The sequence below is a fragment of the Pelmatolapia mariae genome, linkage group LG5 (assembly GCF_036321145.2).
Source record: "Pelmatolapia mariae isolate MD_Pm_ZW linkage group LG5, Pm_UMD_F_2, whole genome shotgun sequence".
NCBI lineage: Eukaryota > Metazoa > Chordata > Actinopteri > Cichliformes > Cichlidae > Pelmatolapia > Pelmatolapia mariae.
Genome location: NC_086231.1, coordinates 10814841 through 10835158, shown reverse-complemented (window position 1 = coordinate 10835158; position 20318 = coordinate 10814841). Strand labels below are relative to the sequence as shown.

Genomic DNA, 20318 nt, shown 5'->3' with positions numbered 1-20318 from the left:
AAGGAGTCTAATGCCAGTCAAAGACACTGTTCTACTTCATATGTTGTTGTCTGTGAAGGTTCTCAGTCATCCAGGTCATCGTAGTCTAAGGAGCTTGGAAAGAAAAGCGTCTGGACTTCTTTAAGTTGCTTGAAGACGTTTCACCTCTCATCCGAGAAGCTTCTTCAGTTCTAAGGTCAAATGGTCGAGAGTCCCAGATTTAAACCCAGTGGGAGTATCCCCCCAAAGAGGGACAAAGGACCCCCTGGCGATCCTCTAATCACATGAGCCAAGGTGTGAAAGCGGGTGTGGGACCTAATCAGCCAGGGTTTTGGGTGAGCTCATTGTTAAACCTGGCCCCACCCTATCATGTGAATTCACATGATAGGGTGGGTCTTTACCTGTCCGATTCAAGCAACTTAAAGAAGTCCAGACGCTTTTCTTTCCAAGCTCCTTAGACTTCATATGTTGTTGAGGATATCCTTAAATGTTCTGTTGGTAAGCCCCCCTTTTTTCCACTGTTAGCTGCTGTTAGCCAGCATTACTGAAAATGTCTTTCAAGTGGATCTAACACGGTTGAACTTGACACTAACTTAATAGTTTGACCACATTCTCATACAGTATGTATGAGAATGTGGTCAAACTATTTATTTATCAGAAGGAAAGTGTTATTTTTAGGACACTCGAGTCTAACATTAGCTGACATAAAGTCATAACCTGCTGTGTTGGGGGGTTCTCGGGGGCCTGGGGCCCTATCCTTGGCTTGCCGCAGGGTCAGTTGCCCGCTGCCTGTAGTCCCCTGGCACTCATGCCTTTTGCTGTGGGAGCTCCATCTGGGACGGATTGATTAGTGATTGATAAATCATCAAGGAACTGACCTTCCAGCCCATTGTTCATTCAGTAGTGCTAGTTTCAGTCACTGTGCAATGTATTGTTTATAAGGTTGGGAAACCTGCAGTCAGATTAGACTAAAGAAGTCACTTGGATGAGTTATGAAATGTTTCTCCCACTGAAAACGCTGCATCAAGATGGCATTTCCTTACCTGGGCGATTGAGCACGCATCAAGACGTCTGGGACCTCCCTTTCCCTTGGCTTCCCTGGGGTGGACACGTTTGTCATCAGGACATGTGGCCTCAGATCTTCAGCTTCCTTGGGGTCCGTCGGCATCCGGTTTCTTGTGGGTCTTTCCCTGTCCGTCTCTGGCTCCCTTGGGGGGCATGAGTGCATTGCTGTAGTCTCTCACCCTCATTTATTCTAAGACTGGATAAATACACAAAATTTTTCCATCCCCCCTTTTCCCCGTTGTCTTCTATCTTTTGCCAATCTGGCCTTTATTCCTTGTCTGCTCCAGCATAATATCCACACAGATAATAACACCAATAATAGAAATTAATTAATCAATTAATTAAACAAAAACAATTAAAAACACTATGGTGCTCCTCTTGGGAAAGTAAATAAGTTTGGCTCAACAAAGCATTCAGACCATGATTCTGCTTGCTTCAACTGCTGGATAGGTAAAAAACAAAAACAAAAAAGATGTAGGGGCGGGGCCATATGGCAGGTTCCAGGAACTGGGTTACATGTATGTCATCAGTTTGCTAGAAGTAATTACAAAACTTTTTTTATCCCCCCCAAAAACAACAACAAAAAAACAAAAATAAAAACCAACAACTCAAAAAATGGCTGACTACATCTTTAAAGAAAACATCATGAATGTCTTTTGCAAACAACATTCAGCCAGCAGGTGGAGCCACAGTATCATGAAGCTAAACTGCAGTCAGTTTACATTCCTGTAGATCTTCGTAGTGTCACAGTGAATAAAGAGGCAGAGTTACAGGACTGATGTCTGCACACTGAACCAGAGACATGGACACATACAGAGTGGAAACTGTTCAGTTTAAATAAACACAGGCGAGTGCTTGATTTTCTCTCTTCTGTACTCCATGTCGGCAAATCAAACGCACCTCAAAGGGGCTGAAATGTTTGAAATGGTATTAAGAATAAGCCTGAGGTCAGTGGCGGCGTGTTAAGGTGCAGATATACCCACAGAGGGTTTCTCTCAGTCTGTGACATTCAGGTTTGCCTGTTGCTCAGCAATTAGCCATGTACAGTGTTTCATGATTTTACAGGTAAAAGAACAAAGAGCCGAGCAGAGACTATTTTACTCATTACAGCTCATCAGAGACTTTAAAGCCAGGATGCCTTAGCCACATGTTAACACACTGGATGCCTTTTAGCAACATTTCGGCATGTAGGGTTTAGATTGCGACCCAAAAATGTGATCTTTTCCTAAACCAAAATAAGTAGATGTAACCCACCCAGATGATAACTGCAAAAACAATATTAAGACACTTGAGGCACAATATGTGGTGTGCTGGTTGGCTGCACTGTTTCAGCCTCTGTCACTCTGGCTGACTCCTTATGTGGGCGTCATCTGTTTTTGCTGGTGGTGGACCTATTATGCATGCTTGGGATTTCTCCTGTTACAAGTATAAGTACAAAGATAAGTGTCTACTGGTAGACACTTATCTTAAACATGACCAAAGCTTTAAATAATGACATCAGTGCAAGTACAAGTAATAAGCTAGCTACAGGGAGGGACGCAAGACAGTTTACTTTAAGTGCTGGTCCCAAGACTAGATAAATCAGGAAGGTTACATCAGGAATGGCATCCGTCATAAAATCTTTGCCAAATCAAACATGAGGATGCTAAGATTTTCATTGGGAGTGACCAGGATGGATAAGATTAGAAATAAGTACATCAGAGGCGGAGGGTCAGCTCAGGTTGAGGATTTTGGAGACAATGTTCAAGAGGGAAGGCTGAGATGGTTTGGACATGTGCAGAGGAGGGATAGTGGATATATTGGGGAAAGAATGTTAAATATGGAGCTGCCAGGCAGGAGGAAAAGAGAAAGACCAAAGATAAGCGCCATAGATGTAGTGAAGGAGGACATGGGGAATGTTGGTGTGACAGGCGAGGATGCTGGGAATAGGTAAGATGGAGGCAGATGATCCACTGTAGTGACCAGTGTTGGTCAAGTTACTTGAAAAAAGTAATCAGTAACTAATTACTGATTACTTCCCCCCAAAAGTAATCCCGTTACTTTACTGATTACTTATTTTCAAAAGTAATTAATTACTTAGTTACTTTTTAAAAACACGATTTACAACCTGAATAGGTGATAAAGCAATAGATCTTTCAGTCCAATTCTACTTTTTCTGCATAATCCATCATACAAAATGTAATCAAATGGAAAAGTCTCTTTTTAAAACTTGTTTTATTAGTTTTAATCTTTTAACTTTATGAATCAAGCAAAAATGTAATTATATGCAACATTCTCTGACTGGAAGAAATTTGTTTAACATTTAAACCTATTTTCTGCACATTCCAGCACATAAAATAATTTTTTTTTGTGTGTTTACACTCACTCTTTCAAATAGATGCAAGTAAAACAGAGCAGAAAATAAATAAAATCAAAGACTAGTGGTCCTGTTGCTCTATTTTCACCTGTAAAGCAGGAGTGGGGTAGGCGGAGGTTTGCCCTGGTGCAGGTGTGCCGCAGCGGTCAGTGGAAGAATCCGCGAGTTTCTCTGTGAATTTCCCATTACGTGGTAGCGCACTCGGTGCTTGTTTAGGGGTATTTTTCGCTGTAAAAAGAAGTTTTCTTCCCACGTACAACGGACACTGTTTTTGTCACTTTTTATGGAATCAAACTCAAAGTAAGGTCAGTACTTCCACGCTTTAAACGCTGCACGCTCATACTCTCTCCCGCACTCGATATATTATCCATTGTTGATCTGCACACAGCTGTTGTCACGAACGTCGCACTCGCTTACGTCACTGTCATGAGACATAATCATGGTTTTAGTAATGCAGTAACGCAGCGTGCTTACGGGAAATTAATGGTAATCTAATTACCGTTTTTGCAATAGTAATCCCTTACTTTACTCGTTACTTGAAAAAAGTAATCGGATTACAGTAACGCAGCCCATCTCTGGTAGTGACCACTAAAGGGAGCAGCTGAAAAAAGTACATGCACACATATTCTCTGAGTGAAAATCTTAAGCTTCAGGATACTCAAAGTGCTTAAGTTTTGGACAGTTTTTGTCTATTGTTGGTTCTGTACAATGTAAATGAGTGGGAATATTCATCATATAGCCACGTGTTTCACTACTACTCTGGAAGAATTTAGGAATAAAAACTGATGGCGCTAGATATAAGCATTATAGGTCACTTTAAAGTTTCTATTCATAACAGATTCAGGAGGGAGTTGAACTCACAGTTCAGAGTCTGGTCCTCCTCCACTGAGAGGATGTTTACACCTCATTGTGTGTGTGGTGTGTGTGCGTGTGTGGTGTGTGTGCGCCTGGGAGCATGAGTGTGTGTATGTGTCATCCGGGTTGAGCAGAGTCATGCATTCTTTCCATTACCCTCATCAAATCAATGTTCAACAGCCCTCCTCCATCTACTGTCCCTGTACAGCTGCAGTGTGTGAGTGAGTGTGTGTATTTGTGTAAATGTATGTCAGTGGAATGCCTGATCAATAAACAGATAGGATATTTGATCAGGAAAAACTGGGACGACCACTCTGTCAATGTGGGTTCCAGATAAACTGCTGCTGATGGAAACCTGCTTGATGTTATTTCACAGCATGTCGGCTTCAATTCTGTGAATTTTTCAGTGACTGGTTCATTAGTCTTACTTTTCTTTGAGCATCGCCAACAGTCTGTGATCTTTAGCTTTGAGTGAAATACCTCAGCAGTGACTCAATAGCATTTTACACCAGGATAAGCAGTAAAAACTCAAACTTGTGTTTAGTGCTAAATAGCAAAGTGCTACACATTCATGATGTGCGGCATGATAAAAAGTTATGAATAATCAGTCCTCATCATATCTTACATACCTCATAGTACCATATTTTCTGTGCTGTCAGACTACAGGCTTTCTTCTGGTTTCTAGAGTTTATTAAAGAAGAAAGGAGGCAGAACTTTCAGCTTTCACGTTCCTCGTCTGTGGAACCAGCTGTCAGGAAACAGACACCCTCTCTACTTTAAAGATCGAGTCAAAGCTTGACTTTTTGAAAAAGCTAATAGTTACGGATTAGGTGACCCTGAACCCATCCTTTAGTTATGCTGCTAAACACTGTTTTTTCTTTTTCTTTTTGTAATAATGTTTTTTGAACACTACTTATATTTTGCAGGATTATAGCCAAAGGAAAATTTGAATAACAGTGTAGTATGTCTATGCTTCAGGACTTCATGTGATGCACTGATAACTTCTTTCCCCCTCTCCTCACCTCTTCTTTCTCTTGTTTTTCTTTCCCTTCACCCTCCAGCTGTTTGCTGCAGAGAACCCCCCCTTCCTGAGACGGTTATAGGGACTTTTCCTGTTAATAGGGAGTTTTTCCTTCTTACTATTGCAAAGTGCTCGGTCATAGGGTCTTTACCTTATGGTATAAAACAATTAGAGGTGACCGTTGTTGTGATTTGGTGCTGTATAAATAAAACTGAATTGACTTGAACTGATTCAATGAAAATTGCCTTTGGTGTGATAAAATTACCTACTCCAGTGCCATCCTTTTATTCTGGAACACCACAAGAGTAGCTTTGCATGAGTCACAGTTAAAAAATATAACTAAAACCTTCCTTTGAATGGCCAATATTTAGAAGTATGACAATGTGTAGCAACCTAACTTTTAAGTTTTATTTTTTAAGCTTAAATCTTTTAGTAAATCTTACAGTAAAACCTGATTAAAGGAGTTGAATATATGTTGCTGAGACGGTGAAGTTCAGAGGTGTCAAACATATGGCCCTGTACGATAGACTTATATCCATCCTGCATGATAATTTCATATGTCAATTATTAATGGCCTGTCGGTATCTGGGAACCGAATCTTCAGCCCTGCTTTGAATAGCATAGATGGAGAAATGTGTGCATGTAGCACAGAGCCATGGCTCAGTGTCTGAGTGTTTAAATGAGTCTCACAGGCCTGAATGTGCGCTCAAAGCCATTTTTAATTCTTAATTTGCTTGATCTGCTGCTCACCACAAACAAGCACAACATTTTGGACTTTTAACTGTATTTTCATAAGTTTTCAGCTTTTCCTACTTATAAAAACTTCCTAATGGCTATTCATACTACTCAAAGTAATTAAGCAATAAACAATTAACCTGTTGAACCCCAATCTCTGTATCTCTCTGAGGCGAGAGGGAGAACATCTGGTTTAACACGATATACTGCTGGATCTGTTCTTTAAATATAGACATGTGTGATATTGACAGAAATGTCAGAATATCAGCTAAAAGCTCACAAAACCATTTCAACAACCGCTGAACAGCTAAAATAGCAAACAATTAAAGTCCAAGTAAACAGATTCTACAAAAAGATGTAAACACAAAGTGCGAACCAACAGCAAAAGAAGACCACAACTACACTCCACATTTGAAAAACATTGTAATGAATTCCCTGAATTTGACCACGATAAAAGTGTACTTCCTGCATAGCTCTCTCTGTTTGCTTTGAGACCAGTTTTCCATAAGAGATCTCTATTTTCTGCATTATTTGCTTGCTTATTACCACTCTACTGTTGTGTACAGTGTTGTTGGCCACTGTTTTTTGTTGTTTTTCCCCCTCCAAAAATGACCTCTGACAAAAAATTCTGCTATTCAATTTCAAGGAAATTTCAACTTACACAAATTATGTCAAACTGCAAAACGCTTAGCTATGTGTATAATAAAACCTCTGTAACTTTGTGAAAAACAGAAAAGTTTCTCTTGTTCACTTTCTACTGTAAAAGGTATTTTTTATGAGTACAGTTAAAAAAAAGAAGACAAACAACAACAACAACAACAAACTGGACAGTCTGGGCAATTAGCTGCCAGAACTATTTCTGTAATTTTATTTTTTTTTTTATTACAATGTAAGTCCAAAGAGTCATGCTGACAGATGTTTTGATTTGTCACAGCATGCTTTTATTTATCGTGTAGAAAAAGTGGGCTGTATGTGGCCTGTGATGTAAAGTGATTTTAGAGTTTTTCAGGCCTTTGTCTATGTGTAGTAGCTGTACACTGTCACCAGGGGGCAGTGTCAAAAATATGCGGGACAACTGTTCCCTTAAATTAGCTCCTGAAGTAAAATATTTTTTTTGTCTTTGTTGTTGGTCTCTCTCCATTACAACCTGCTTTTCAACCAGTCAATCATATATTTTTTTGGGAGGCTTGCATTCAGGTACATCCGTGTTGGCTGCATATCCATAATCCTTCATGTCTGTCTTACTTGTGCTCACAACATTCATATTTTAAAAGTGGAAACTGGGAGTTGCTGTAAGTACTATGTGTTCCCAGCAGGTAGATGTTAGGTTCAATCCCATAAAAAGTCACCATCCCAAACACTCACCTGCTTTATGTCAACCATACAGAGATGTCAAGATGTGACTGTGTCGTCATGGCGACCTCTCAGTAAACAAACTCTTCTTCAATGGGCCACAGCTCACCAAGACAACAGTAAATATCCAGGAGGCCTGACAGTGTGTTTATGTGAAGTGAAACACAGATTTGATCCCTGGGTCTCCTGCAGAGAAAAGATTTTAACTGGAGGGAAAGAGTAAATCGGATGAGAATATTGAAGTAGTATATTTCAAAATAAATGAAACTGTACACTCTGAAATCAAATATGAAACTGCGTACACTGTGTGGTTGTGTCCTTTGCTTTTTCAAATTTAACCTGTAACCCAACAAAATGTTAGTTAATGTTAGTTTATGATGCGCCAGTGCTTGGCTTACGCTAGTTAGCTGAAATTGCTAATGTTAGCAGCTTATATTAGATGAGAAAGCAGAAGAGCCAAATTCTGATCAAATTTCAGGTATTAAGAAGCAAATTTGGAGATTGGCGCTTAAAATGCCAATCATCCATCCACCATTCATGGTGGTTAGATGATTTTAAAAAATCCTTTTCAATTTTAGGGCTTAAAGTTGAGGTGTACCAACACAGGCAATATCTGGTATCTGTTTTCACACCACACCTCTTCTTATTCAAGTCAGTGAAATTGACTTTTTCACCATGTTTGCAGTGTTGGTGTCCTGTTGGAGGCTTTTAAATTTCTGGTAGAATTGATTGTTGATAAGACTACACCCTATTCAGTAGGTTGCTGTTGAGTTGGTGAGTGAAAACTCAAATCAGCAGGAATCTACATCTGTGCTATGTAGCTACATATCTTGTGGATTTAGCTTGTTAACTAAGCTGTCTAGCACTCCATTTTCTAACTATGGACATCACTGGTTTCAAAAACCAAGTGACAGTCCGAGTTGATGGCACAGTGGCCACATGCATCCTTTAAAAATACACACAAAAAGCAGTTAGTAAATTCAAATAATTTTCAAAAAAGCAGTTAACTTGGAAATAAATATGGCATCATCATAAATAATATCATATCAATATCATGTTCTTTGTGAAAAATGTGATTTTGAGATTACTATTCCTTTAAGACTTAATTAAGACTTTATTCTGCACAGTGGGGAACTAAAAACAGTCAAAACCTCAGGAAAACAACACATGCGACACAGTGGAAACTACATTACATGATCCACACACACTGAACACACTCTCACAATGAACATTGAACACTTAACTGTTTGGTATCTCAATATTTAAGTCATCTGCTGTTACAGTTCCACAAATGTTAACACCAGATGCTCAAACATGATCACAGTGACTATGTTACTGTCTGCTGATGTAGTTCACTGCTGAACTTGTCTGGCGCTGCGCGTTAGAATCACTGCAGACACTAACGTCCACATTATCACGACCAGAGAGAGCTCCAGTGAGTCAAAAAACTTGCTGGCGGACAGACAAATTCACAGAACGGCCAAGTCGTGGCAGCTCTTGGACCGCACTTTCACTGCCATGCGCTGGTTGTTGCGTGCCACCAGTCGGTCCAGGAAGCGCCGGGCCTTACAAGTGAGGCTCTCTTTCCGTTTATAAACGGAGCGCCTGCGTTGAATGGCCTCGGTGCTGTCTCGACGAAGGCGGATCTGTCGGACCACACCCTCAAATAGCTCGGTCACGTTGTGCTGAAGCGACGCTGACGTCTCAATGAATTTGCAGTCAAACACGACTGCACATGCTCGGCCCTCTGGGGAAAAATGCACACAGACATATTAATATAGTAGCATGAATTCATTATTAGTACTTTTGTGGTTTTTATGTGTTTTTATGTACGTCTTGCACTTGCACTCCACCTTCCACAGCAACTTCTCTCGATCGGACTAAGTCACTCTTGTTTCCTACGAGGATGATGGGAAGGTTTTCGGCCTGGCGGGTACGTCGGAGCGTGATGCGGAGCTCAGCAGCAGAATCAAAGCTTGAGCGGTCGGTGACCGAGTAGACGATGACGTAAGCACTCCCCACCTTCAGACAGTCATTGTGAGAGGGGCCATCCTCCCCCTCCTGACAGGAAACCTAAACACAGAGAAGGTTGAACCCAGACTTTAAATCAGATGTTATCAGCTTCTTTGTGAATACTCACATAATGAATGCCTACTTCTTAAGCTGCTTGTGCTGGACAAAGTTGTCCAGCTTTTTTGAGGACTTCAACTGCGCACATGTCTGTAGCCCCTGCACTGGTTTAACTCATAGTCCTCTACGCATAACCAGAGAGCTATGCAAATGGCCACTATAAATTATACTGCTTTGCAGCTCAAGATTTTTTTTTAATGGTACCAAGGTAGAAAGAACTTTATTGTACAGGCTTTTTAGTACATTTTAGGTCATTTGCAACATGTTTGTTAAACATGGTTATGAAATTTGCTCCAACAGAACACTTTGTTCTGAATTTCACATTAAATGTGAAAAAAACAAACAAACTTACTGACACACGTATTCATATTATTTGTGCACACCTTGAGATGTTTAGTTTTTGTGGTAGTTTTTTTAATCAACCATATCTTATTTCTTTTGGTAAAATTCATTTTGCTGTGTCAAAGCGACAAGTTTATGTTTTAGAGATCCCAAAATAAAACCTTAATCAGCATAGGAAAAGTTTGTTTTTTAAAAAAATATTATGATCTAGACACAGTTCCCTACCACTGTTATTGTTTTTTATGTGTCTGTGAAACCCAGAGATTCAAACACTGTAAATTTCCTGGCCTGCCCTACAGCCTTACTCTGTAACACACAGACACACCATGGTTTTGAGTTCAGTTTAGTTTCAAACTGTCGTTTAGTTTCCACAATAATTTTTATTTTTTTTAAATAAAGTGTAGTGTTTGTAGCACAGTGTTTTTCTGTGAGATGAAATGATTTAAGGAGTTCAGAGCAATCCAAAAAACAACCAAACAATGGAAACATTTGAAACACAGTAATACTGACATCCTCATCTTAATGAACAGATTCACAGAAGCTGGTTGTGCTACCAAATTTGACCAGACTGCAACTAAAGACATTTCCTATACATTGTTGGTTTAGTTTGTTTTGTAGGTACACGATGCTATTTTAGTTAGTTTTTGCTTTTTATTTAAGTCAGTTTTGTTAATTTCTTAGTTTTATTTTCAGTATTATATCTCTTTTCATTGTCGTGCAGATAACTTGCAGCTGTATTTATCTTTGAATTTTGGAAATCACTGTACCATAATAAGGCTCAATAAGGGCATTTTGGGTATAGAAAATTGGGATGTTTCAGTTTTCTGCAGCTGAGCGAATCCAAAACAGAGATCATATTGTTTGTCTCTCCACTTTTAACTGAGGTTAAAGGATAACCTGGTATCTTTGACTACCCTTTTAATGAAATAGAGGTTAAAACCCATGGAAAAATCTTTGACAAAAATGTGAAATTCAACAAACAAATCGATGCTGTGGTTAAAAACTTTCTTTCAGCTCAGAACATTCTCCATAATAAAATCATTTTTTTAAAAACCACTAGATCTGCAAAGGGTTATGCATGCTTTTGTTACCTGTAGACTGGACTACTTTAATGCATTGTATACTAGAGTTAGTCAGTCATCTCTTGCTGGTCTGCAATTAGTTCAAAATGCTGCAGCCAGATTAATTACTGGGACAAAAAAGAGAGATCACATTACTCCAGCGTTGGCAGCCTTGCACTGGCTCACTGTGCTCTACAGAATCCAGGTTAAAGTTGCACTATTTATATTTAAAACCTTAAATGGTCATGTACGACCATGCTGTATGTGGTAGACATGTTACGTCCCGATCATTAAGGCCTACTTCCAGATCACTGGTGCCTTTGCTGTCATTTCAAGACTCTGTAACTGTCTTTAAATATGTTTTGTTTTTGTTCATCTTTTAGAAACTGCTGATATCTGCAATTTTGGTTAGAGGATATGTTATTTTATGTAAACAGCATGAATGTAGCATGATTTTTTAGGCTCCTTATTGTTTTTTATGTAAAATCATTTTATTGAAAAGCACTTTTCAATGAGTGATATAAACCAAATGTACTTTTTAGTTTTAGTTACTATATTGACATTAACACACTAACACACTGTACCAGTTTGTCGTTCTCCCAGTTGTCCATGACGATGAGCGTGGTTTCCTCTCCATCTACTGTCAGTGTCCTCTCATATGTGTCTTCTGTAACATACAATAAATACAAGAAGAAAGGTTTGAGAATCTACCGACTTATTGGTGCTTTTGAGCTAAAGGCTGTGATCGGCATGCTAACGCGCTCACATGACGGTTTTTATTTTGTTTGGCATTTTAGCGTGTTTGCATGCTGACACTTGCTAATGGGCACCGCAAGTACTGAAGAGCAGCTGTGGCTAAAGGATATCAGCACCTACAGGGCTGTGAAAAAGTATTTGCCCCTTTGTTGATTTCTTTTTTTTTTGCTCATTCATTATATTTAAATGTGTCACACCATCAAACAAATTTTAATATTAGACAAAATACAGTTTTTAAAGTACAAAGGTTAGCTAAACCTATCCAGCCCCATATGAAAGTAATTGCCCTCCTTGATAAATCACGATTTATCAGTGATTACAGTCAGACCTGTTGACTCAAGAAATTGCTTAAATAAAATCTGTTTAATGAAGTAAAGTAGGCTAAAAGATCAAAACCAACACACCATGCCACCATCAAAAGAAACTCAAGAACAGCTGAGAAACAAAGTCCTTCATCTGTCGGTCTAGGAAGCCGTGAAGCCATTTCTAAAGCTTTGGGACTCTATCCATCTGTGGTGAGAGCTAACAACCACAAATGGAGAAACTTCGTAGAAGTGACCGGCCTACCAAAATTACTCCAAGAGCAGATCAGCGACTTATCCAGGAGATGACAAAAGAACCCAGAACAACATCTAACAAACTGTAGGCCTCACTTGGCTCAGTTAAGGTCAGAGTTCATGATTCAAAAATCAGAAAGAGACTAAAAGACATCCATGGGAAAACTCTAAGGCAAAAACTACTGCTAATCATAGAGAACACACAGGCTTGTCTCACATCTTGATGGTCCTCAAGACTTTGGGAAAACATTCTCTGGACTGACAAGACAAAAGTTGAGCATTTTGGCATAGAAATAACACAGCATTCCATGAGAACATCATACCAACAGTCAGACAAATGTGAGGGTAGTGTGGTGGTCTGGGGATGCTTTGCTTCAGGACCTGGACAACTTGCCGTAATTGATGGAACCATGAATTCTGCTCTCTATCAGAAATTCCTGAATGAGAATGTTTGGCTATCAAGCTTGTGCCCTGACACTCAAGTGCAATTGAGCAGGATAATGATCAAGAACACACCAGCAAGTGTGGCTTTGTCACAGTCCGGACTTTAATCAGATTGAGCTGCTCAGTCCACGCTGGATATTGTTTACCTTTGTAAACAATTTTACAAAGGAGATTAGGCCAAAATGCCTCCACAGAGATGTGAAAATCTCATTGTCAGTTATTGCAAACATTCGATTGTAGTACTTGCCAGAGGTGGCACAACCAGCTACTAAGTTTTACTTTTTTACAGTGGGTCAGGTAGGTTGGGATAGCTTTTTCCCTTAATAAATAAAATCATCATTTAAAAACTGCATTTTGTATCTTTGTCTAATATAAAAATTTGTTTGATGATCTGAAACATTTGTGATAAAATGAGGGGAAAAAAAACAAATCAGGAAGCGTCAAATACTTTTTCATAGCACTGTATTCACAACACAATACAACACACTGATGTTGATGAAATTAATGCGTGTGAGCAGCAACACTGATCTATAAAACATAATCTATTGGTTGATATTGAATTAGAGGGCAATGCAGGGAACTGTGCATTTTCAGAAATGCTAGTATATAACCTCTCCTCAGCTTCCTTTTCATTGGATGTGTGAAAAACTGAGCTGTGTGTCTAGGGTGGACAGTTGTTCCATTTTGCACGTATACAAACATGCTGAAGCAGCAGTAAAGAAAGCAAAGAGGAAAAAAAATGCAGGCAAAAGTTAGATGTTCAACTAATATGCGTCAAGCTATGCTCAGAAATGAGGCTGTAGGTGAACAAGCTGGAGATTCTCCTGATTGTGTATTTTTTTCTTTTTATGTTTGAAGGGGGAAATAAACTCCCTTGGCTGTTTTTCTTTTTCTTACCAGTAACATTTAGTTTGTCCTCTTTGTCCTTTTTGGAACATAAGGCTGCAGCAGCAGTACTGCTTCTTTTTTGTGTATGGGTCGCACACACTATGCAACATGAAAGGTGGATAGTGTTACCCTAACATGAGCCTGAACCTGTCCCTCGGTCTCAGTGTTGACTGGACTATAGAGAGATCACCCAAATCTAGTCCAGAGATTTTAGTTTGAACCAAAGTGGAGCACTGACAGATGCAGCTGAACATCTCTGTTATCCCTAGAGCTATGACTAAAATAATAAACACAATAAGGTAAACACTGACAGCACAACCCACATAAAAATGAAACAGAAAAAAAGCCAAAATGTTAATGTTTCAAAATGTTCTGTATGTTTCGTTGGAATAATACTCTGTAATGTCTGTGCTATGAATTACTCAGAAAAGAAGCCTTTTTGCATTCATCTCTCTGAAAATCAAAGAATTACACACAAATTATATGGATGTTAGAGGCAAATAAAAGATCAGTTTGAAAAGATAAAAAAGGCCAATCAGTGATTAACCAACAACAAAAAACAAAAGTAACAAAAAACAAACAAACATGTAAACCCATGGATGTATGGCCATTCTGAAAACAGCAGACAGACTCTGCGCCTCACATCACGTCAGACTATCACCTGATCGATGCAGCTTATCAATTATGGCCTGAGGCCAGTCAACACGTGACAGAAGAGATGATCAATTTCAGGCCAGCCAAGGTTGATCTCACAACAAAGTCAGAGACAGAAAGTGTGTGCTGATCCACCGTGCACTGAGTCTGAGTGTGAAAGATTGTGAAAGCGTGGTTAAAAATTGTGGTTAAGGAATCCTTTTGGCTAATTTCTATTTATACAGAGTCAGTTGTCAGTTAACATATCTGTGGCTTGTGCTAAAGCTTTGCAGCCACCATCAAAAGAAACTCAAGAACAGCAGAGAAACAAAGTCCTTCATCTGTCGGTCTGGGAAGGCGTAAAGCCATTTCTAAAGCTTTGGGACTCTATCGATCTGTGGTGAGAGCTAACATCCACAAACGGAGAAACTTCCTAGGAGTGACTGGCCTACCATATCTGTGGCTTGTGCTAAAACTTTGCAGCATTTTTGATTTGACATTATGGTATTGCGCAGCAAAGGGTAACATCTCCATTTGTGCTTATGGGGCTGAGTTAACATCATGGAGTTAGTCTGGGATCATATGAAGACAATGAAAACAGTGAGACTGCTTGAATCCTCTGACAAGTTCTCCAAGAAGACTGGAGGACCCTACCTGTAAAATACCCTGAATATGTGCACTGAAGTGAAATAGTTTATTTTTTTAAGCCTAAAGTGTTTATAAAGGGCTTTATTTTAAAGAATCTAGATGTTCTTTCCGTACAATATTGAACTTCTTTCCTAAAGGTGTTAGGTCCATCATTTTCCGTTTTTTTGGGCATCATTTTTTGGGAAACTTTAACCCTGTCAACTAAATTAAACAACACCTATAATACTACTACTACTACTACTACTAATAATAATAATAATTATTATTATTATTATAAAAACTATCAGTAAGTGTGACGATTTAGATGTAATGACCACCAGGCACTTAAAAAACAAGCACTCATAATGTCCCACCTCCAGGTTGTTCATCCTTGTCTGTGATCCCGGCAAAGATTCCTGCGAGGCTAGTCTTTCCGACTCCATGATCACCAAGCAACACCACTCTGTAAACACAGTCCGAATCACTCTGTGAGTCATCATCAGAGTCTGAACTCCACTGGGCACGGTAATGGAGGGACTTGTCTCCAGGGTGGTAGGACGCTGACTGTCCCAGAGGGGGGTGGTTGCGCTGGGGACGGGGCTGCTCTGGGTTGGGTTGGGTGCTGCTGGGGATCCAAGGTGGTTGCTGGTAAAGGGGATTAATTGGCGTGCTGCCTCGCCTTTGGAGGGGCTCCTTCTCTCTCTGGGTGTTGAGGGTCATGTTCCTACGGTAAAGGCATTAGGACAGGATGGGCCTGAGGGAGGAAATAAGACTGTTAATGGTTCAGAGGAAAATCTGGTCCAAAAAGGTCCTTGCAAACTTTTTCAGAGAGGCAATTTGTTGTCTTTCCCAAATAACCACCTCTGTTTTTGCCACAGTGATGTAGAAATGCGCTCTATTTTTAAGTTTAGACCAGAGAAGGTGGAGAAACACAGCAAGGCCTTCATTTGTCTGCTAAAAGTTTAGTCTTTTTTGTGGCATAATGTTAACTACTCTACACTATAAAATGCATAATAAAGCACCAGAGATTTCCTTGTTAAATAAAAGGTTAAATAAATAACAGTATTTCAAAAGGAGAGCGTGACTGTGTTCTCCGGATTTCCTGCCTGGTTTTATAGACTGACCTCCACAAGTGTATCCAGAGGGATTATGGCAGTGACAGCTGGGGAAGTTATGGTGGTCAGGATATATTGTAGAGAGGAAAAAAAGTTTATTTAGTTAATCTGAATTCTCAGAGCTCAGCTGTATTATTGGATTATACGGTGACAAAAAACAGAAACAATATATACAAATTCATCTTTAACTTCATTCATCTTTAATTTCACTGATCGTAGGTTTTAGCAGTAGTGCTTCAGTCTTTAATGAAGATACTATAGACTACACTTAGACAGTTTATTAGATACACCTTGCTAGTACCAGATTGAACTTCCGTTTTTGCCTACCTAGGTATGCTGTGCTGTTTTAACAATGCTCGGTACTAAGAGGCCTAAGTGTGCAAAGAAAACACCCCTTATACCATCACAACCCTACTACCGCCAGCATAAACTGGTAATACAAAGCAGTATGGATGTATGGTTTTTATATTGTTTATGCCAAATTCATCCAAAAGTCGTAGCAGAAACCCTGATTCACCAGACAGGAAAATGTTATTCCAGTCTTTTACTCTACAACTTTGGTGAACGTGTGCAAATTTTAGCCTCCATTTCCTCTTCTTAGCTGACAGGTGTGGCACTTGGTGTGGTCTTGTGCTTTTACAACTCATCTGCTTCAAGATTCAATGGGATGCAAATTTGCATATCATTATAACTAGTGTTTATTTGAGTTGTTTCTCCTCTGACCTCAGACATTAACAAGGTATTTTTGTCCAGAGACCCACAGCTCACTGGATATTTTCTGTTTTTCAGACCATTCAATCCCTGTAGATCAGTAGTCTCCAAAATACTCAAACTAGCCAATCTGGCACCAACAACCAAGCTGCATTAAAGGCACTTAAATGACCTTTCTTCTGATTTGAGTGGGTGAAAAGGTGTATCTAATACAATGGCCAGTGAATGCATAGAAAGAGCCTACAGATCAGAAAGGTGATGCCAATTCATGAGAACTTCATATCTGGATTTTCTTCTAGGGCACCACTGCTTTGATTTTAAAAAATAAATCTGATTGTATGCTGTATAAAGTGCAGGAGAAAATTAGTCTGCAGCTTACATCATGTGACGGCGACAATTTACTTGTGAGTGCTCAGTGGCTAATTTAAAGTCTAATTTATGCCAACATGACTTTCATTCAGTAATTTTTCAAAAGTACTTCATTCTCAGTGACGTCCACCCCTCGCCCGTGACATGTGGTTTAAAAAACCTATGATCATGAGAGCCCAAAAGCTCACCTTGTTGCTGAAAAATAGGTGTCCACAAATTAGTGAGTGACGTTATAGTGACTATGTCCATCATTTATATACAGGCTATATGTCTGTGTGCAAGTAAATTAAAAGCTTAAAGTACAGTTGATTATCTTTAGGGATTATTAAAAGACTGCAAGGCCATAGAAGGACTCAAAATGTGATAAATTTGCTGTGGACAGATAGCTGCCGAGCTAACCTTAAATAGTGTTTGTTTTGATGTAGGTTTTTTTTTTTTTTTTTTTAATAAATGCATTTTTGAAGTGGTGTCTGAGTGACCTCACTCACTGATTTATGTACAGAAGAAACCACTTTGCTAGGGAACAACACAACAAATAACATGCCCTTGCCAATTAAGAAATTTGTGAACAATTTGTACAATGAGTGCAGTTTCAGACAAAATTTACACCTTCATTACATTTCCATGTATTCTGTGGTATCACGTATCACTATCATACACAATACTTCATGCTTTTCATTCAGTCATGTCATTCTTTGTTAAAAATGAGTTAAAGAAACCCAAAACATTGTTTAATTTGATTTCTCTGGGAAAACAAATGCATTGAGAAAATGAATACTATTATAACAAACATCACAGATGGGGATCAGAATCATTTAAACTGATTCAAAATTATTAACTTAAAAACATATAAACTCAAGAAACCTTCTGGAAAATGTCAAACTTAGGTCGCAGTTCCAAAATATAGCTAGACATCAAAGAAGGAACCAAAAGCGACTTCTCCTATGCACCAGAGAGCAGAGACACACAAAAACCCTCCTATAATGAATAATTAACACATTTAAAGGTGCCAAGTACAACAGTTAGTGGATGTGAAGGCCAGGCAGACCAGGTGAAAGCTGTTGGTTGCAATTAAAAAGTTACAGCATCACCAGTCCTACAAAACTGACAAACTTGAAGCTAAGGATGAGCAGTAACAAATCGCTTATGTAATACATACAATATAATAGACCAAATAACAGTACTTGACTAGTTAATAAGAGGCGCTGAACAACATTATTTGGTTTTACTTAAAGCAAACCAAACAAACTGAAAGAATGAGAACTATTTCAAACATGATTTTAGCTCTGAAAGTGAAGTTTTTTTGAATGAAATATCTAAAACTCGTTTATTATAGGGCTAACAGCTAAAAACAGGACAAAACACACACAGCATGTCTGTAGATAGATAGACAGATAATTAGACTTACCATATACACTCCATGCACAGCTGCTTCCGTCCAGCTTCAGTAAACAACAGAACTGAACTGAACCCTGTCTCCCTGACTCTGTCAGTGTAACAGTACCCTGGTGCCACAGTAACCCGCCTAGAAAAAAAAAGTTCCACAACAGCGTTAAAAATTCAGCAGTGGAATCACGGTTATCTACCTCCCCCAGTGTGTGTGTATGTGTGTGTGTCTCAGAGTGACAGCAGAGGAGAAACAGATATCTGAGGAGGGAGTGTGTGTGTGTGTGCGTGTGTGTGTGTGTTTGAGAGAGAGAGTTTTATCAGTGTGGAGGGCAGGCGGTTTAGGAAAACATTTTGGTCACTTCCTGTTTGACCTAAAAGACACAGTCTGGAGTAACAAAACAGCTCAGTTGGAATAGTCTAGTTTACATTTGATATGATAACTTTTTAAAAAATTCTGGTTACATAGAAATAAAAGATACAGATAATACTTGCTCTTATTTTCTCTCATGTTATAATGGTGGACACTTATATTAAACATGTTTAATCCTATGATTGAAATAATAATTTAAGGATGCTTAGGAGACCAAATATCAGGCTTATTTTTACTCTGCTTAGGTTAGATAAAACAGACTTACAAAGTGCTTTGAGTGCCCAAATTGAGTAGAAAGGGGCTATGTAAGTATCAGTCCATTTTCCAGTTTATTAATGGCAATTTACCAGCTCCCTAACTGCTGAAGATATAATTTTACTGCCTTTCTAAGGAATGAAAACAGCTGATTTTTAGGTTAGCAGAAAAATATTTCAGCTCTGAGGCTTTTTTCCCCAGTTAATACAGGTACAACCACATGTCGTTGTGGCATTGTTTAGTGTTTGCGTGATAACATGTTGTTGTCACAGCTGAAGAATTTCGTAATGTGTAGTTTGAGGCAAGACAAGTTGCATGTATTGACAAAATACAGGAAGTTCATTCACAGTAGGAGCACAAACTGTTACATTTGTTTTGAGACACCACCTTGTCGACGTACTAAAATTAAGTATAAGTTGCAGTTTGTAGTTTGGGTAATTCCATAATGGAAATATCCAAATTGACATGGAGGGGATAAAAATACCACATTATTACCTACCAGTTGATGAAGTCGCCAGTAGATTTTGTATGGATTAGTAGCTAGTAGTCCTGGTGAGTTAAAATGATGAGTTAAGATTTAAGGATATCTCCGCTTTTCGCTGATGATGTGGTTCTGTTGGCTTCATTGAGTAATGGCCTCCAGCTCGCACTGGAACAGTTCACAGCCGAGGTCAGAGACGCGTTCCTGCTCCAAGTAGAGGAGTTTAAGTTTATCGGGGTCTTGTTCCCGAGTGACAGGAGAAGGGAGCAGGAGATCGACAGATGGATTGGTGAGAAAAGTACTTAAAGAACTTTGGGATTCTAGGATCTAGTGTTAGCTGGCACGGCGTTAGCTTATAATTTTATGCAATTGTTTAGCTGGTTCTTGTTATCTGTCTGGAGATGGGAGGGTCGCATGTCTGATCTGAAATGATAACCAGTTCATCTAGGATTTCTTATAACTAGTTCAGGAATGATGCTTAAGGTGAGGAGGAATTGGATGAAATGGAGTAGTAGTGGAGGATGCAGATGAATAAGATAAAAAAGAAAACACTAGAAAGAGATAATAAAAATATAAAATGTATTTCTATTTATATAATATATATATATATTTTTTTAACGAAATGAGTTATTGGACATCATTGCTACCAGCTAACATCCAATATGGGAGACAGCTCTTGAGCAGTGTGTGCATGAGATCATACGCAAAACCTCTGTACAAACAGACTAGAGGAGTCGCCCCCTGCTGGTCAGTGGGAAACGAGCAGGTTTAAGGCATTCAGTGAAGGCTTAATTCAGATCCAGAAGCCAGAGTAGACTAATTGCAA

At 39.0% G+C, this 20318-nt stretch overlaps 1 protein-coding gene across 2 annotated transcripts; it reads right to left on the bottom strand.

Moving 5' to 3' along the window:
- Positions 1-1078: 1078 nt before the first annotated feature.
- Positions 1079-18676, bottom strand: rem1 (RAS (RAD and GEM)-like GTP-binding 1). 2 transcript variants are annotated; one of them, XR_010093914.1, is made up of 6 exons: positions 18406-18676; positions 15177-15556; positions 11482-11564; positions 9218-9437; positions 7377-9111; positions 1079-1187 (listed from the first exon to the last, which is right to left on the bottom strand). XR_010093914.1 is itself a non-coding variant. In XM_063473636.1 (5 exons), the coding sequence occupies exons 2-5, from the start codon at positions 15520-15522 to the stop codon at positions 8834-8836; spliced, it is 927 nt and encodes a 308-aa protein (XP_063329706.1). In that variant the 5' UTR covers positions 15523-15556; positions 18406-18676; the 3' UTR covers positions 6841-8833. The 2 variants fall into 2 exon arrangements, 1 of the variants encoding a protein (XP_063329706.1); XM_063473636.1 differs by lacking the exon at positions 1079-1187 and having other exon boundaries at positions 6841-9111.
- Between the last annotated feature and the right edge of the window lie 1642 nt (positions 18677-20318).